General features: G+C 42.8%; 1 protein-coding gene across 1 annotated transcript in view; it reads left to right on the top strand.

The window, feature by feature from the left end:
* The window catches only part of DPH5 (diphthamide biosynthesis 5), a 35412-nt gene that overhangs the window by 6285 nt on the left and 12498 nt on the right, over positions 1-16629 (top strand). Inside the window, 2 exon segments of the mRNA XM_019531014.1 lie at positions 758-882; positions 5743-5851. Of these exon segments, the coding sequence (XP_019386559.1) occupies positions 758-882; positions 5743-5851 (234 nt within the window).

Here is a 16629-nt window from a genome sequence, read left to right on the forward strand (position 1 = left end):
TAGGCTTCCCAGAGAGGTGGTGTTCTCACCTTCCCTGGAAATCTTCAAGAGGAGACTGGATAGGCACCTGGCTGGGGTCTTATGACCCCTGCCGGCCCCAGTGCTCCTTCCTGCCCATGGCAGGGGGTTGGACTAGATGATCTGGCTACGTCCCTTCTGACTCATTGATTCTATGATTCCATGGAATTATGCTTATGTTGAAAGGTAAGTAGTGGAAGGATCAGATGGATCAGATGCTACAAATGTTATTGGGGGCGCTAGTTGTAACTGTTGGTCTAAGGACATAGGCAGGGAAGGTTCTTTGTGTAAATGTGATATTTTTTATTAGACCAACTAAATAGTTGGAAAATTGTTCTTTGCAGGCTTTCAGGACAAACATCTTTCCCCGCATGCCTGAACAAGGGTGTTTGTGCCCAAAAGCTTGTAAAGAACAAATATTCCAATTATTTCATTGGTTTAATAAAAGATATCACATCTGCCCAAAGAAACTTGACTACAAATGTTATATGTATGCACAATAAGGTCTGCATCATGGAGAGTCAGAGATGGAGTGTGATTCTGAAATGTTTCCTCAGAGGATACTAATTAAAATGGTTTAAAGAATGGTTAATTACAACATGATATCAAGAATTAGGTCATGGCAGTTTCAGCTAATGTCTGATGTCTGTTTGGTTGGATGCCAGTATTGTGCTCTTCAGAAGACAGAGGCTGAAACATATGAAACTGTCTAATTTTGGTTTTTTATTTCAACCTTTAGGAGGAGTTTTATGGAAGGGAATTGATTCTGGCAGACCGAGAAACAGTGGAACAAGAGGCTGATAACATTTTAAAAGATGCTGATCTATTTGATGTTGCTTTTCTTGTAGTTGGTGATCCATTTGGGTAAGATGAGGCAATATTTTATTTATTGCTCTGGCTTTGACATTTGGCTACTACCCTTCCTGAATAAATGGGAGCTCACTTTTGCATAGCTATAATTTCTTCACTGCAGTGAAGAAGCTGACGATTTTCAGAAACAGTAGAAGTATCTGCTGTTCAGTTACTTGCATAATTGGCTACATCTGTGTTTCATGCAAAAAAGTTAAAATTGTTCATGTCATTATTAGTCTTGCTTTGCAGTTCTCTCCCCCAAATAGTTTGCAAAACATCCTCATAAGATAAGAATACAGATCCACAAGCCCATACATCACCCTTTCAGTAGTCCTGCAGCATTTGTAAAATTGCTCATCATTCTTCAAGCTGTCCTCCTTAAACTTATTCAGTGTCAGATTGTCTGCTAACGGAAGAAATTCTAGGTTATTACATAGTCAAGAAATGTATCATACATTGTAAGAGAGGGTGCTTTTTAATTACCATTTGTATTTATATACTGTGCGTATATGCAGTTACTTTCTAATTTAATGCTGCTTGTTGGTTGCAGATGCTTTTGGTTTTATCTATTATAGTCTTTAAGGACATCTGGGTCATTATAAATGTCTTATTAGTTTGGTTTATTAAGCCTCTTATTTCCGTTACTCATTCCCAGTGGTAGCTATAGTCTTTTTCTATCAGGAGGAGGATGTCCTTCTGCCTTTTCAGTCAAGCATCATCAATTTGTAATGTCAAACTATACAGAACAGCTCTTTGTCTCCAGCTGGTGATCCAAGATTTATATTACAACATTAAAGGACGCAAGGAAAATTAAATCACTGAGCACACTGTTTGGGGTGTGTTTTTTTTTTATAAAAGAGAGGAGTAATATGTGCATGCCTGTCTAAATAAGGTAACTTATGTAAATATGGCTCCAAGGGAAACATTAAGCCATTTTTTTTTTAAACTAGTACTTAGCTACAGATGATGCTGCCTATTCAGAAACGTCAATACACACTTAAAATATAATTAATATTAAAATCAGGCTTCAAATTAGGTTCAGTACTTGTATCCTCTTACGCCTATAAACCATAGATTAACAGTGTGTCAAAATGTAGTTGGAGCTTGCAAACAGATATCTTAACCTGCTTCCTCAAATTCCATAATAATGTTTTCAATGACAAAAACTTTGGTTTTTATTCATTACAGTTTAGTATGCCTTGGAATTCTACCTTTCAAACTACTGCATATTGTCTGAAAATGGACGCTTTTAGCTTCTGGGTTTGTAGCCAGAGTCATGCGCACAGACCCTAGTACCTATATTAGAGCCCCATTGACTTAAGTGACTATCATGAGGATCATATTGTAGGATTGGGACCTTAAAATTTAACTGAAGAAATCATATTTGTATTGTATAGCAGAAGTTTCAGAGATATAGCCTGAAAGCCAGCTTTGGCCCACAGAGCTGTGTCATTTGGCTCACAGGGCTTCTGGAGGGCCTAGAAATTTGGAGGTGGGGCCCACTGACAAATTTCAAGGTACGGAGCCCTGTTGGGGACACATTTTGACAGTGGCGTGGCAAGTGATAGATGAATTAATCCCCACAACTCTTTAAGCCAGCGAAGCACTACTTGCCCCACTGCTAGAGATGTGTTTGTGAGGCTCCCTGCTGTCCAAATCTGGCCCACAGGACCAAGTGAGTTTGACACCCCTGTTCCAGGGCATTGCATATATTACATGGTCACAAGTTTTAAACTCTAAAGTTCTTGGTATACTTCTGAAAAGCACTTATTTAGATGCCTTAGCACTTAGTATAGATTTAACTGCTTAACTTTAAGCAGCAGTGTAGAAATATATAGTATGGGAAGATGTAGAGAATCCCTTTTAATTTAGGGTGATATTTAGTCTTCTAAACCATTGCTAAATCACTTGGGATGGGCAGGAAAGCTTTGCAAAAAACAAGGAATATGTAGAAATTAGGTAGTCTACATTTTTTGTTATTCAAGTATCAAATGTTGCTGCTAATTAAAACGATCTGAAGAAGATATGGATTGATTTTCTGCAATATATATAAAACTCATAATGCCTATGATGTAAATTGACCAACTTACAAGCAGGATAACACTACAGGCGACCCTTGCCATTTGCAGGGGATATGTTCTTGTATCCCCTGCGAATGGCGAAATCCACGAATAAGGCACTGCGTTCGCAAACACAGTCCCCTTGGCGGCTGGGGGCACGGCTCCAGCAGCGATGGCGGGAGCGTGGTGGCGGGAGCATGGCAGCAGTAACCACAGAGCTCCCGGGGAGCTCCAGTAAGTGTTTAAAGTGTATTTAAAATATGGGTTTGGCATTCTCAAATATTTGAAACTGCGAATAACGAGGCTTTCTTGTATATATATCAAACTGTTGGTGTATGCAAGTTTAGGAGCACTAACAGCAAAGAACAGTGTTTTGAAGGTAACTGGCTTACTTCAGTTCTTCCTCTCGCTAATTATCCCAAGTATTCCTGTTCCATAGGGGGTCTCTAGTGGCTGATGGCAAGATCGGCCTGTCCTTTTGAAAACCGTATGGGAAGAGAAGCTGGGGAAGTCCATAACTTGACTTCAGAGTTTTCAAGTCTATTTGCCCCCATGATTGAAGGAAATGTAGTAGGGGTATAGGTGGACTTGTAGCCCTGCAGACTAGGATACCCTAGTCAAGCCCCTTTCTACAACTGGCAGCTGAATTCAAAATATCCAAATCTTTTTTTCCCCAAACAGGTGGCTCTCTGTAGCAGTAATTGCAATAGTAAATATACTAGAGTAGACCTGATGACTTTTAGCTTTGTTGTCAGACAGTATGGTGACTTTAAAAAACAAAAATCCACCTTTAGTCTATGCTAGTGCTCCCCTTGTTGCTGCTCCCAGTAAAAGTGCACTGATAGCAGAACAGTGATGGGAAAAGTGGCAGTGTTGGGCTGTCCGACTAGTGTAAACAGGGTTGTGAGGGGTTAAATTGCAGCCCACAGCCTTGTTGGTGTGGCTCCAAAACCCAGGTAGTGAATGCCCTGCTATTCCCTCCTACAACCCTTGCCCACTACCAAATTTGGGGACTTCAGGCATCGCTGGCAACCCACATCAGCGGTGGGAGAAGGTGGGGAGTGAACAGCAGTGTTGTTCACCCCTTGGATTATAGAACCATCCAGCCCATGAGGAGCTGCATGGGGCCCATGGGGCCAAATAGGCTGGACCACTCTGCTGTAGACAAAGGCGTGGAGAGCCTGACTCCTTCAGGCCTCCTGCTACAATTAGCAGAGTCCTCAAGCACATCACTTGCAGCTGTGCTGTGGTCCTCCTGGGGGGGAGGTCCAATGGGAGTAAATGCTGGCTGGAACAGATTTCAGTAAATAAAGCCAGCTGGTCCCCAGATCCATCATTAGCAAACCCACAAAGTCTTACAGAGCTCTTGTCCTCTTCTCTTTGCATCTGAGAGACAAGTCAGCCTCTCAGAGCAGATGTGCTCAAATTCCCTTCAGAAAGGGAAGGGGATAGTTCAGCTGTTAATGAGAAGGCTGTTCTTTGCCCAGACCATCTTAGTGCTGCTCTCCTGAGAATGGGAGCCCATTTCTGGCCACTTCCAAACTTCCCAACATTCAGACCCTTAGGCTTAATCTGCTGCAACAAGGTTGATTTTTAGCAAACAGCTCTTCCTCTTACCCCTGCCAGCAGCTGCCACATTTGAGTCAATATCTGAGACCCCTGATCATGCCACACAATGGAAGTGAGAGAGGCAGTAGGGATGGGAAAATGTTTGGCTAGAGGTAGAAGGAGCTCTGTTAGGTTTAGGCTGAAACCATAGAGGAGGTCATGGCTAAAACAGTCTTCCTGTTTAATTAGTCTGGCCAGATGCTATTTCTTTCCTTGCTTACCTCCATGGCATGAGCTGTATTGTCTGAGGTGCCTTGGGGAAAAGGAGGCAGCTGAAGCCATTGTTCAGATTTGATAGATTTTTAAGAGTATTTTCGGATTTCACATATAATATGGAAAACACGGTACTTCCTGCACATCCCTGTGAGCATGTGTGCTATTTGCAATCAAGATTAGATTTCAGTGCAGTTCTGATGCTGAAAGTACTCGTGGTCTACATCTGGACAAAACTCTCAACAATTCTGCTATGAGTTTTGCCTGGCTCTGAGGACTACAGGTCCATTTTGATTGATGCACCAAATACAGTTCTATGGTAAGTGTAAGTGGCAATTTCCCCTATTTACTTCAGGAATAAATATAATCCCTCATTTGTATGTTCCATCTCTCTTATAAATATATTTTACCAGCCAAATATTTGTCCAGTGAATGAATGCATATCTGCTACATGGGAAAATAAACAGTACTCTTCGGACTGTAAAAAGTTCTATGCACTGTATAGTGCTGCCCCCCATCATGTTCACAGACGCTGTCAGAACAAGTCTGGTTGCACAGTAATTAAGGGAACACTTGAGTTACGCTGGAGTTGCTCTCTGCTGAGTAAAACTGAGTTTGCTGTTCAACAGATGTCCAGCAAGCACCTGCAAAAGACAAAGGGCAAACAGAACTTTCCTCTTAGAGTGGCTGCCAAAAGTTACTTTAAAAAGCAACAATTGCGCTACTGTTGTAGCTTGAACTTTGTGAGAAAGCTGCTAAGGAGCAGTGAAATGCTGTGGCTTGTCTCTAATTTCAGTTTTGGAGGACCAAATGTGGAAGCCCTTTTCTGGGATTTATTGTTGTGGGGAAGTCAGTCTGGCTACTGCTGCCCTCTTGGCACTCAGCACAACATTAATTTGAGGCATTTTGATTTTACTTTCAAAACAAGCTACAGTGGTGGTGACAGTTGCTGAAATCTTCTCAGTCTAATGCATTTCCCTTCTTATCACAGGGCCACAACACACAGCGATCTAGTTCTACGTGCAGTAAAGCTGGGGATTCCATACAGGGTTATTCATAATGCTTCCATAATGAATGCAGTGGGCTGCTGTGGATTACAGGTAACTCTTCTATACATACTGTTTTTACAACTGAAAAAAATTAGAATAAATGGCCCCTGCTGTTGTGCAATCGTTAAAGGGCTGTATGATGCAGTCCAAGAGACAAAGCTGTGGAATTGCTAATATTCTAAATGTGCTGTAGAATAGTCAAAATGTGCTAATATTTCCTTTTCAGTGAGCTACATGCATTATCACTGTCATGTAGTGTTGGGAAAGTGAATGGTTCCTTTGTACTGATGTTTGTGTAAAAACAGTGTGCAACAATTCTGGATTTTTTATTCACAAATAAAACCAGTAACTCAAAAACCAGGCAGTATTTTTTAGATATCTTTTATACGTGAAACATTTTGTGTGTATAATAACTATTGTTCTCTTTAGTTTCTTCTCATAGGGGTGGACAAATGGACAGTGTAATTCTCAAATTGAAGTTGTTATTCTGTTGAGAAATATGCTGCTACTGAAAATAAAATCAGAATGTACATGATTCTCTGTATGGTGCCCCCTTCAGATTATAAACAATGCCTGAATTCAAGCACCCTCCTAAGTGTCTGTTCATTCTCTGTATGGTGGCCAACAGCAAAGAGATAAATGATCTTTTTCAGGGGAGTGCAAGGATGCATAACATGAGGCTTGACTTCTTTTTGATTGTTTGTTGTGTGGCTGGTAGGTTAGTTAGTGTGGATCTTAAATGAGGTTCAGAAAATTAGGGACCTATTTAAAATATTTAAGAGAATACCTTGATGATAATCTCTGTGTACATCCTTAAATCTTCTGTTCTGTTCCCTTCTCTTTCTTCTCTGTAGCTGTAGGAAGTGACATTGTTTCAAAGGAAGGAGTGAAAATAGCTCCAACCCCACAAGTGGATGATGGAGTGTTTTTGTTTTAAGCGTGTAGGGAAAATAGGTGCTTATTGGCTAGAGAGCCACAGGAACTGCCTGACGGAAGTCAATCTTTGGGGTGCCCCAATATTTATAATAGTTTCCATTGTACAATTCCATAATATACATATAGTTTCTGCTTTTAGCAGAGTTAAAGCAACACTCTCTGGCTGATGTTTGGCAAAGAAATACTAAATGGCTTCCTTTCACAGGCATCCAGCAAACTCACTCTCTTTTTCATAAAGAAAAATGTTCAAGTAACTTGCATTGTTACTAATCCTATGTATTATAGTTGTTTGCAACTTTCACTTCATTATTTTTGTTTGTTTTCCTTTGTTGGTCTTGTTGTTAGTAACAGATTTGTTGGCCCTGTGCTCAGCCCCATCCCTTTCTTGCCCCAAGGAACTTACCATCTAAGGTATTGAACCTGACACTGGCTTCTTAAGTGTGGGCCCCTCTGTAGCACTCCATCAAAGCTGATGAGGCTGAATGGGAGCACAGGGCTCTGCCCAAGGGCACCCAGAAATGAAAACAGCCTAGGCCAGTCAGTGGTTCTCAACCTTTCTAGACTAATAACACTCCTCAGAAAATGCTGTCTTTCTTTTCACTATTTTTTTTTTTACTACCGAAAAATAATAGATCAGTTCTTTTGTTGCAAAGAACTCAGAAAGCTCACAGCGGGGTCAGAACGCTTTTAACAGCATGGATTCCTATTTGAAATTTTTGGGTTTATCTTGTGAATCAAGTGTAGGTGTTTGCATTCCTAAAAGTGCTAATATTGTTCAGCACTCATGGCATCCTTAAAAGAATCTTATTTGACCCTTCTCTGTTGCAGGAGGAAGGTGCCCTTCCCAGCCTGAAGTAGGGAGAAGCACTTATTTAGCATTTGTTTTTAGCAAACAGCAGACACCCTCAAACTTAAATTGAAAAACCCAACGACTTTCTTTTGGCGATTGCCAGAAACTGCATAGCTACAAGCAGTACCCATGCTGTGGCATCTATCCTGGAACGTAAATGCTAAATGTGACATTAGTAATGACATGACTCCCCTGGGAGTACTTTCTGGGCAAGACCTGCTTATCTGTGTAAGACACAAACTGAACTGTCTTTTAGGAAGGAAACGGACTCCTTGGTGTTAAAATTCTACATTGAGAGCAGACAGGTGGCAGCTGTCACATGTCTGTATTTAGTGGGTAGGATAGAACAAGGCTTAGCGTGAGCTGCTTTTTTGTCTGGCTTCTAGAGCATGTAAAGTTTGCCCCTGTTGTCTGGAGCTGGTAGCTGGTTTTTACTGCTCATGGGCATGCAATATTCTCTCTTTGCCAGTAGGAAAAAAACCTGCAGGATTCACAGCCTCAGAGAGTGCAGGTGACTGTTAACACTTGCATAGCTTTTTCTGAAAGATGGTTGGACCATGGAGCTATTGATATGAGTGGCAGGTGAGAGCTGGCTCTTCTACGTACTACTCTAATCAGGATTTGGTTAAAACAGCTTGTGCGTGGGTCACATACACAAGCTCCCATAGCTGCACAGCTTTATGCAATGCTCAGGGAGCAGACCTTAAAGGAAATGGGAGGATATTTACCATAGCAGTAATCTCTTTCCTTCCTGATGTGTAAAGCACTACCTTCTCATAAGCCGGTCATTCTCACTGGTGTGGAAAACATGGTGTGGAAGTCCAGCGTTACTGAACAAGTCCATAACCAGCTTCCTCAAGGGAACAAATAGTTAATGAAGGGAGATAAGCATTAACAAGGCTACTGTAATATATTTAGGATTATGACTATTTACATCATCCCTCAGCAGTTTGCTTTTTATGTGTCTTTTTTTGTGAACAATTGCTTTTTGAAGCATTGAGTTACTATTATCTAGTGTGCCAGGGATTCCTCTTATGTTTCACCACAAAAAGGGTTGGGCACATAATCTGATTGTGATAGGGTTTTTTTTTCTTACTCTGCTGAAAAACAGGAAACACCTTTATAGGTTGTTCTGAAAACTATATGTACACTGAGTTGTAGCAGCTGATTAGGCTCTGTCTGCAAGAAATACAATTATTGCCCAAGCTGCTCACAAAGAATGTGTCTCTTGTCACCAGAGCAATGTTTAATTTTTTCTATGCTACCTATAATATTCAGTTAGTCCTACAAGATGAACCCTCATGCTGTGAACTGACAGTTTCTAAAACTCAGAGAGCAGGAAGGTATTTCTTTCTATTCTGTACATCAAAAGTACAGAACACAGATGAATACAGTTGTGAGGAAAACTGTATATCCCACTCCAAAAGTGCACATGCAGTATAGATCTGTAGCATTGTTCTAGAGAATCAGAACAGTGTGGTCATGGTAAAGACCAGTTGCATTAAAATGCTGAAGTAGCTACTGCATTGTTTCATATAACCTTAAGGTTTTATAAAGCCCTATAATGCTGGAGTTCTGGAAACAACATTTTCTTGAGGAAAAACATGGTGGGAAAGTGCCATGTGTGGTTGTCGTTAATCTCTGTGGCTCTAGTTAGCATCATTTCCCAATCACTGGGACTGAACTCCATTCTAAATGCCCTGCAATTCCAGATCTGGGTGAACAGAACAGTCCTGTCAGGGAAGATGGGGAAGGGGATGCACTCCCACAGGGTTCAAGTAGAAGGCTTTGATGGATAGTGATTACTGGGCCACTGGGCCACTTCAGCTTTCTTCCGTACAGCAGCTGAGCCGAACTTCTTCAGGCATTAGGAAGTCAAACACTTTGAGCAATGACCTCAGCTCTGCCCCAGCTCAGCATCTTCAAGAAGGAGTCATGGCTTCATCACCATTTCCTCCTGCAATGATATCGCCTGTAGGTACAAGGAAGGGATGGGCTCAGCCTATGTTCCTCGTGTTTTAGCTCTGCCTGCATTCAATCTTTCAGACTTTGGGGCTTAATGTCTTGGCCTCTAGATCAGTGGTCTCCAAACTTTTTTGATTGCGCACCCCATCAGTAAAAAATTTTTGAGCACGCACCCCCAGTATATGTATATTTATGTAAATATACATATAAATAGAAGTTCTAATATTTTCTTCCCACATCTCTTTGGAGACCACTGCTCTAGATGACAAAGGCAGAGGTGCATGCTAAGAAAACTCAGAACGTCTGATTTACACCCACTTTTTTTGCAATCTCGATTGCACATTCTGGATCTGACTGAACAGGCTGCTGACTGGAGTTGTCAGACCGGCAGCTACTATGCAGAAATTTAGGCTGACACAATCTTCCCATGCACTTGTAGAGCAGATGGTCAAAATGTGGTTGAGACATACAGAATCAGTAGTTCATAGGTCTGTTATATTTGCATCAAAGATGTGATAGTCAGATAACTGAATATTACCATTGACCTCCAATTATGTGAGAATGCAGGCAAGAAGCAGCTTGTGAATTTTCCTCTGTCCCATAGTCCTGCACTAGAAAAATTGAGGTAGCATTGAAATGTGAGGCACAAGAGTAGCTATGTGGATAGCCCTAAAGATCAGGGCTTTCGAGGAGGAGAACTGGAGGAGCAAAGAGGTTGGCTAATGAGACTGAAGGCAGTGAGGGAGAGGAACTTGGTACTATTTAGATGAAGAGGGATTAACATGAGCAAATCCATCTCATTTTTGTATGCAGTGTCCATTTTGGCAGTTGAATCCAGCTGGCTCTTGGCCTTCATTAGCTGAGAAGTAGTAGCCTTCTCTGCACGGTCCTTGCATGACCCTACGTTTATAATCCCTCTACCATTTGGTTGTCTGATTCAACAAGCAGCTGTAAAAGGAAGTGGTTTGGCCCTAGGTGGTCAGCAGCATCTATTGTGTTGTGGTTACCTGTGCTCTTGCCTCATGAACAAATGGTAGAAAGGAAAGGCTCAAACTGGTCATCTGGCATATCTTTTTTCCTTTAGTATGAGGAACAATGTGGTAGCTCCAGGGCCATAAACACCCTTCTTCCTAGTTAGTGCTTCTCATCTCTTTCTTGTGGGAGCATTGTGGGACATACATGATTAGGAGCCAGAAGAAGTGTCAGCCACCACTGAGAAAATGGTGTTGCTGGTTACACAAGCGTAATTTTAAAGGGGACTTCGGTAAAATGCCAAATAACTTGGCTAGATCTAGGTTTTTTCAAAGTTAACCATGCAATTTTATGTAGATCAATAAATGTCTGTCTGGTCTCTCTGTTCTGCATGTAAATAATTGCACTAGCTAACCAATTAACATTTCCCAAGATAACCACATCCTGAAGTAAGTTTGTATTTTAGCCAGTCATTGGTATATTTATAACTAAAACCTGCAAGTGTAGCATGTTTATGGATGTTTATCAGAGTAGTGCCTGAGCACCTCACAAATGAGGAATTCAACTTCCTACTACCCTTTTGAAGTAGGGAAGCATTATTTACAGAAGGAGAACTGAGGCAGGCAGTGATTACACAGATTGCCTGAGGTCAGACTACAAGAGTAGAACTCTGCATTCTTGACTCTCTTACGACTTATCCACAAGACAGTCGTTCCTCCCTCAAATGTGAGAAACTTCATCCAGACCATTTTTCATTCATATAAAGTGGTAAACAACCCATCTTCAATGTCGCTTGTTGGTTTTCCTGGTAAAATCCTTCTTTCTTGCTTTCATTATTAAGTTAGCACTTCTTTTGCATATTAAATAAATACCAACTCTGTGCAACTTAGCCTCATTTGTTGCTTCCATTGTTGTGCAACATGCAGCATCTTGTGTCATGACTGTATATGTCTGTGAAACAGATGAAATCAGGCTAAATTTGAGTTTCAAATCAGCCACCTGCATTTCAAATTAATAATGAGGTAACAGGGGAAAAGAACTTTCCTTTAGTGTCATCATATGCAAAGAGTTTGAGGTTCTGCACTGCTACTGCTCCCCCACTGCCAAATTTCTAAGCCCTGTGAGCCAAATGTGTGGGATGGGGGCTGTGAGTGTGATCTGGTATAGAGGCTGGTTCTGGGATGTAGGGTCAGCCCTGTGCACTAGATCAACCCCAGGTGGGTCAGCTCCATGCACCAGATTGGGCCTGTGGACTGGATTCATCCATAGACTGATGCTGCGCCACTAATCTGCCCTACGGGGCCAGTCTAAACCACTGGTGCTCAACTCCTGGGCTGCAGAGCTGTCATTCAACTACAGGGTTCTCCATAGGCTGGAAAATTTGGAAGCAGGGTAGTGATGGCATCAATTATGTGGCTTCCAGATCTGTAGCAGTTCATGCTGTCGCTGCTCCCCTGGCCCTATTGGCAAATTTCCAGATCTGTGGGGAGCCCACTGAGTTGGATGGCACAGCCCAGTGACTGGGGCCAGGCTGGTATGCAGGACTGCTCCATAGCTGGATCCAGAACTTAGAGTTGGGCCAGTGTGGTTGATTGCACCCATGCACTGACCCTACGTACTGACCTTGTGCAGGATCCAGGCTGTGAACTGACCAGCCCATGGGATCCAGCCCATAGACTGGCTCTTCAGCACTCATCCAGCCCATGGAGCCTGAAGGTTGAGCACTACTGGTCTGGACCAGTATAGGCCAGTTTGATATTATTTAAATCAATTTAAATAAGGAGTAACTTATTTGAAGATTTGAGTTTTACAGCAATGTGAATCCACTAAACTGAAGGCAGGTTAGAGGTGCACCTTATAGACAACTGAAGCAGAGATGCATAAGTTTTCATGAGCTCCTGAGCTGTGGCTCACTAAAGGTATACCTCTGTCTTGCTTTCTGTCTGACTTCAGACTAATAGGACAAACTATCTCTGTCCACTAACCTGAGATTACAATCTAGCTTGTGCTCTCACCTCATGTACTTTTCTTCACTTTTGCAATTTTGTTAGTACTTGCTCTAAGTACTAACAAACAGTATTTTTTTTTAACCTGAGGTGCATCGATATATCGGTCCGGTATCAGATAGGTACTGATATAAAGAAAACTGGCTGTATCAGATATTGGCCTAATAGGGCTGATAATTTGGCCGATATATGCCTGTCTTGCATACAGCTGTAGCTGCAGTATAGCACACAGGCAGCAAGGAGCAGAGCCTGGCAGCCTGGATAGCTGACTCTAGCTGGTAAATCTGTTATGGTGGAAGGGGAAGGGGTGTCGGGGGGGAACAGATCAACGTCCCCCGTAGTGAGGGAAGGGTCAGGGTCAGGAGCAGGGTTGGGTGGGGTTGGCGCGGGGCAAAGCTGCAGCTTATGGGGGGGAGGTGGCTCCCGCCACTGCCTGCACCCTGGGAGGGCATGGGGGGGGCGCATGTGCCCCTTGGATCTGTACGAGGCAGGGCAGGCTGCATAGGGCTCTTCTAGGCAGGAGCTGAGCTTGGAGTGGGCGCTGGCGGCTCTGAGGATGGTGTATCCATCCCAAATTTTGCTGCTCCTCTGCTCCCTGCACCGCTGCTGCTAGCCGCCTGGTGCAGCCCTGGCTCTTCCCAGTGCACAGATGGAGGTGAGGCATTGAGCTGGGGCTGTGGCTGGTGGTGGTGGCACTGGAAGCTGAGTGGGGGTGAAATTTGGGGTGGATGAAGCATCCTTCCAGTGCCACCAGCGCCCGCTCTGAGCCCAGCCCCCACTTGGAAGAGCCCCAGAGAGCCCCGGCTACAGCCTACCCCACCCCTCCCCATGCAGATCCGGGGAGCACCCCCCATGTCCTCCAGGGGTGCAAGCAATGGCAGGACTCACCTCCCCCCCCCCCCCATGAGCCTCGGCTCTGGCCATCCCCCTGCCCCCTCCCTTACTACGAGGGGCATTGATCTGCCCCCCGCCACACCCCTTCCTTCTCCCCCTCCCTTTCAACCACACCAGACTTACCAGCTGGAGGGAGCCGTATTGGAAATCAGATTGGTATCAGCCAATATGCCTCCTTAAATATCGGCTATTGGTATTGGCCCCAGAAATCTCCATCAGTGCACCCCTATTTTTTATATATTAATAACAGTGTTTAAAATAGCATAATAATTATCTATAGGATCCTTAATAACAAAAAAGAAAGAAAAACAGCCATCGTTTTGTATTTAAATGAAACGGAAAGCATTGCATGTAGTTGGAGTTGATGCTGAGTTCAGGGAGTGAAGAGTGAAAAGAATGGACCCTTCTGTTTGCAGTGCTTTTGTTACATTTCAGTAGAAGCAGCCAGCACGCTCTATGGTAGGGGTTGTCAACTGGGGGTACGTTGAAAGGTCCCAAAGGGTACGTGGGGGCAGGCGGGGACAAAGCACTGCCACCCCGTGCCACTGCCTCACAGGTGCAGGGCTAGGGTGGGGCGAGAGCAAGGTTACACAGATCCTGTGCTGCTGCTGCTCCACCACTCACCATGCCTCTGCTCCAGGTCCGGCTCCTCCGCACTGCTTAGCATCCGGCCAGTCGCCACCCTCTTCCCCCCACTATTCGGTGTCCAGCTGCTCACCACCTTCCCCCGCCTGCTTGGCATCCGGCCACTTGCCACCCTCCTTCCCCACCCCTTGGGTACACTTATTAAAAAGGGTTGAAAACCCCTGCTCTGTGGCACTGGAGTATGAGTCAGAAGACCTGACATCTTCTCTTCCTAGTTCTTACTACTTTTGTATCACACAAAAATAATCCATCTTGAAGCTTTGATTAAAATTTATACAAGTCCCTTGAATTTTTCACGTGTCTTAAGGCTGGCTTCTTTAGAGGCCACTTTTGGAAACTTCCAGCTAAGTTTCCTTAAACCAAAGAGAGGAACAAGAAATTTTTGCATTTTCAAAGGCCTCTATTCACTGGGCCCAACATAAAGCCTTTTCTGTTTGAAGTTCAGGAACTATTATATAGGAGTGTCAGACAGGTATCCAACGTTTCATGTTTAATGCAAGTGACACTTGGGAAGTTGGATCTTGCACAAAATACACACCACCCAGCCTTATGGCAAACTGCTTAATGAAGTAAACAGAAGTATCAAGATAGCTCTGAAATTCATTTGTTCATTCCCTCGGGAGATAATGTTGTGTAATCACTGTGTGATATGATTGGTTCACTGAAGACCTACAGAGTTGCTCACAGTCTATTAAGCATCTACATAAAACAAGATGAAACAGGAAGTTTAATCCTTACTTGTTTTATTCTGTACAGAATACCCCTTGATTATTGTAAGTGTTTTATACCTGTTTCAACAATATTAAGATTTAAATTTGGGTTTCTAGGACTTGATTCAGAGTCCATTTAAATCAATGGAAAGACTCTCACTGACATCAGTGAGCTTTGGATCAAGTCTGTAGTTGCTAGCTCACTTTGTTGGCTATATAAAGACAGAAGACGGGGTAGATATGCACATTTGTGGGCTAACTAAATGAGAGAGAGCTTCAAAATTGCAAGTGCTTTTAATTTATAATGTTTCAGTAGTGTACAAATATACAACTGCCCTCCAGGCAAAGTACTACTGTGAAGCACTTCAGAGTTATTTCTGTTTCGCTCAGGTAATTTTTATATGGTTCAGGCTGATTTGTAGCTCTAGAACACTGTTATGTATCCCTCAATTTTTATAACTCTATACATGCTGTGTCTGTCCATTTCCTTATGTCAGGCTGAAGTCTGTGACAGATGGATCCTCTATGAAGATGCTAGTCATTTAAAAAAAATACCTTTTGCCTCCTCGCTAATACAGTTTTTTGTGAGCTTGTTGCTCTGTTTTGGATTGCAAGAGGTAGAGTACGAGAGACTTGTATCTGTCAGAATCTTTTAGCAAGAAAATAGCATATGTCTGCAGTGTATAGAGAAAGGAGGTTAAAATGTTAATCTTAATTATATTCTGCGAGTTCACAAATGATATTTTAAATTAATGTGTTTGTTCTGACACAAGAGCAGAGTCTAAGTATGTACAGACCGATAGTGTGTGCAAAAACTCAGTTATGTGGGAGAAAAATTTTTGCCTGTGAAAAAACAATTTCTTGGGTCTAAGCTGCCCTCATTTAATAGGGTACTCAGTTTAACACATTTACTGTTTCAGTCCTACAAAATTGTCATATAGTGGTGAATTGCAATGGGTGCTTTTTTTGTTTTCTCCTTCATTTCCCAAAAGAAATGTTCTATCTTGTGACAACTAAAAAAATAACGCTTTAAAAAAGTTTCTTTTTGTTAAACAAATTCCTACAAGGATAAGTAGGATGAACATTTATGCCCCATCAATGAAGCTTTGCAGCTTGTGGCTCTGGAGGCAATAGCTATGATATCTACTGAAAACACAAGTGTAAGTTATGAAAGATGTAGAAACAGTAGTGTAAATTTTAGTGCTGAAAATTGTTTCATTAGGTCATTAGAACTATTAAAAGCATTCAAAAGTATTTTACAATTAAATGTACAGTATTCCCTCATCCAAGATGCACATATGTCAGACCCTCATCTTTAAATGAAAGATACATACTGAATCGTAGAATCAAAAAATAGGGTTGAAGGGGACCTTGTAGATCTTCAAGTCCAACCCCCTGCCTGAGCAGGAGAAAAACTGGGCTCAAATTACTCCAGCCAGGTAGGCATCAAGCCTCCTCTTAAAGACCCCTAGGGTAGGAGCCAGCACCGCTTCCCTTGGAAGTTGGTTCCAGATCCTAGCTGCCTTAACTGTGAAGTAGTTCTTATGGATGTCTAATCTAAACCTACTCTCCAGCAACTTGTGACCATTATTCCTTGTTATGCCGGGGGCGCTAGGGGAAACAAGGTCTCTCCCAAACCCTTCTGGCCCCCCCAGTAAGTTTATATATGGTCACCAGGTTCCCCCTTAGCCTTCTCTTGTGAAGGCTGAACAGGTTCAGGTCCCACAGTCTCTCATTGTAGGGTCTGCCCTGTTGTCCCTGGATCATGCGGGTGGCCCTCCTCTGGACCCTCTCAATGTTGTCCACATCCCTCCTGAAGTGGGGCGCACAGAACTGGATGCAGTACTCCAG

This window comes from Crocodylus porosus, unplaced genomic scaffold (assembly GCF_001723895.1).
Source record: "Crocodylus porosus isolate Cpor-Errol unplaced genomic scaffold, CroPor_comp1, whole genome shotgun sequence".
NCBI lineage: Eukaryota > Metazoa > Chordata > Crocodylia > Crocodylidae > Crocodylus > Crocodylus porosus.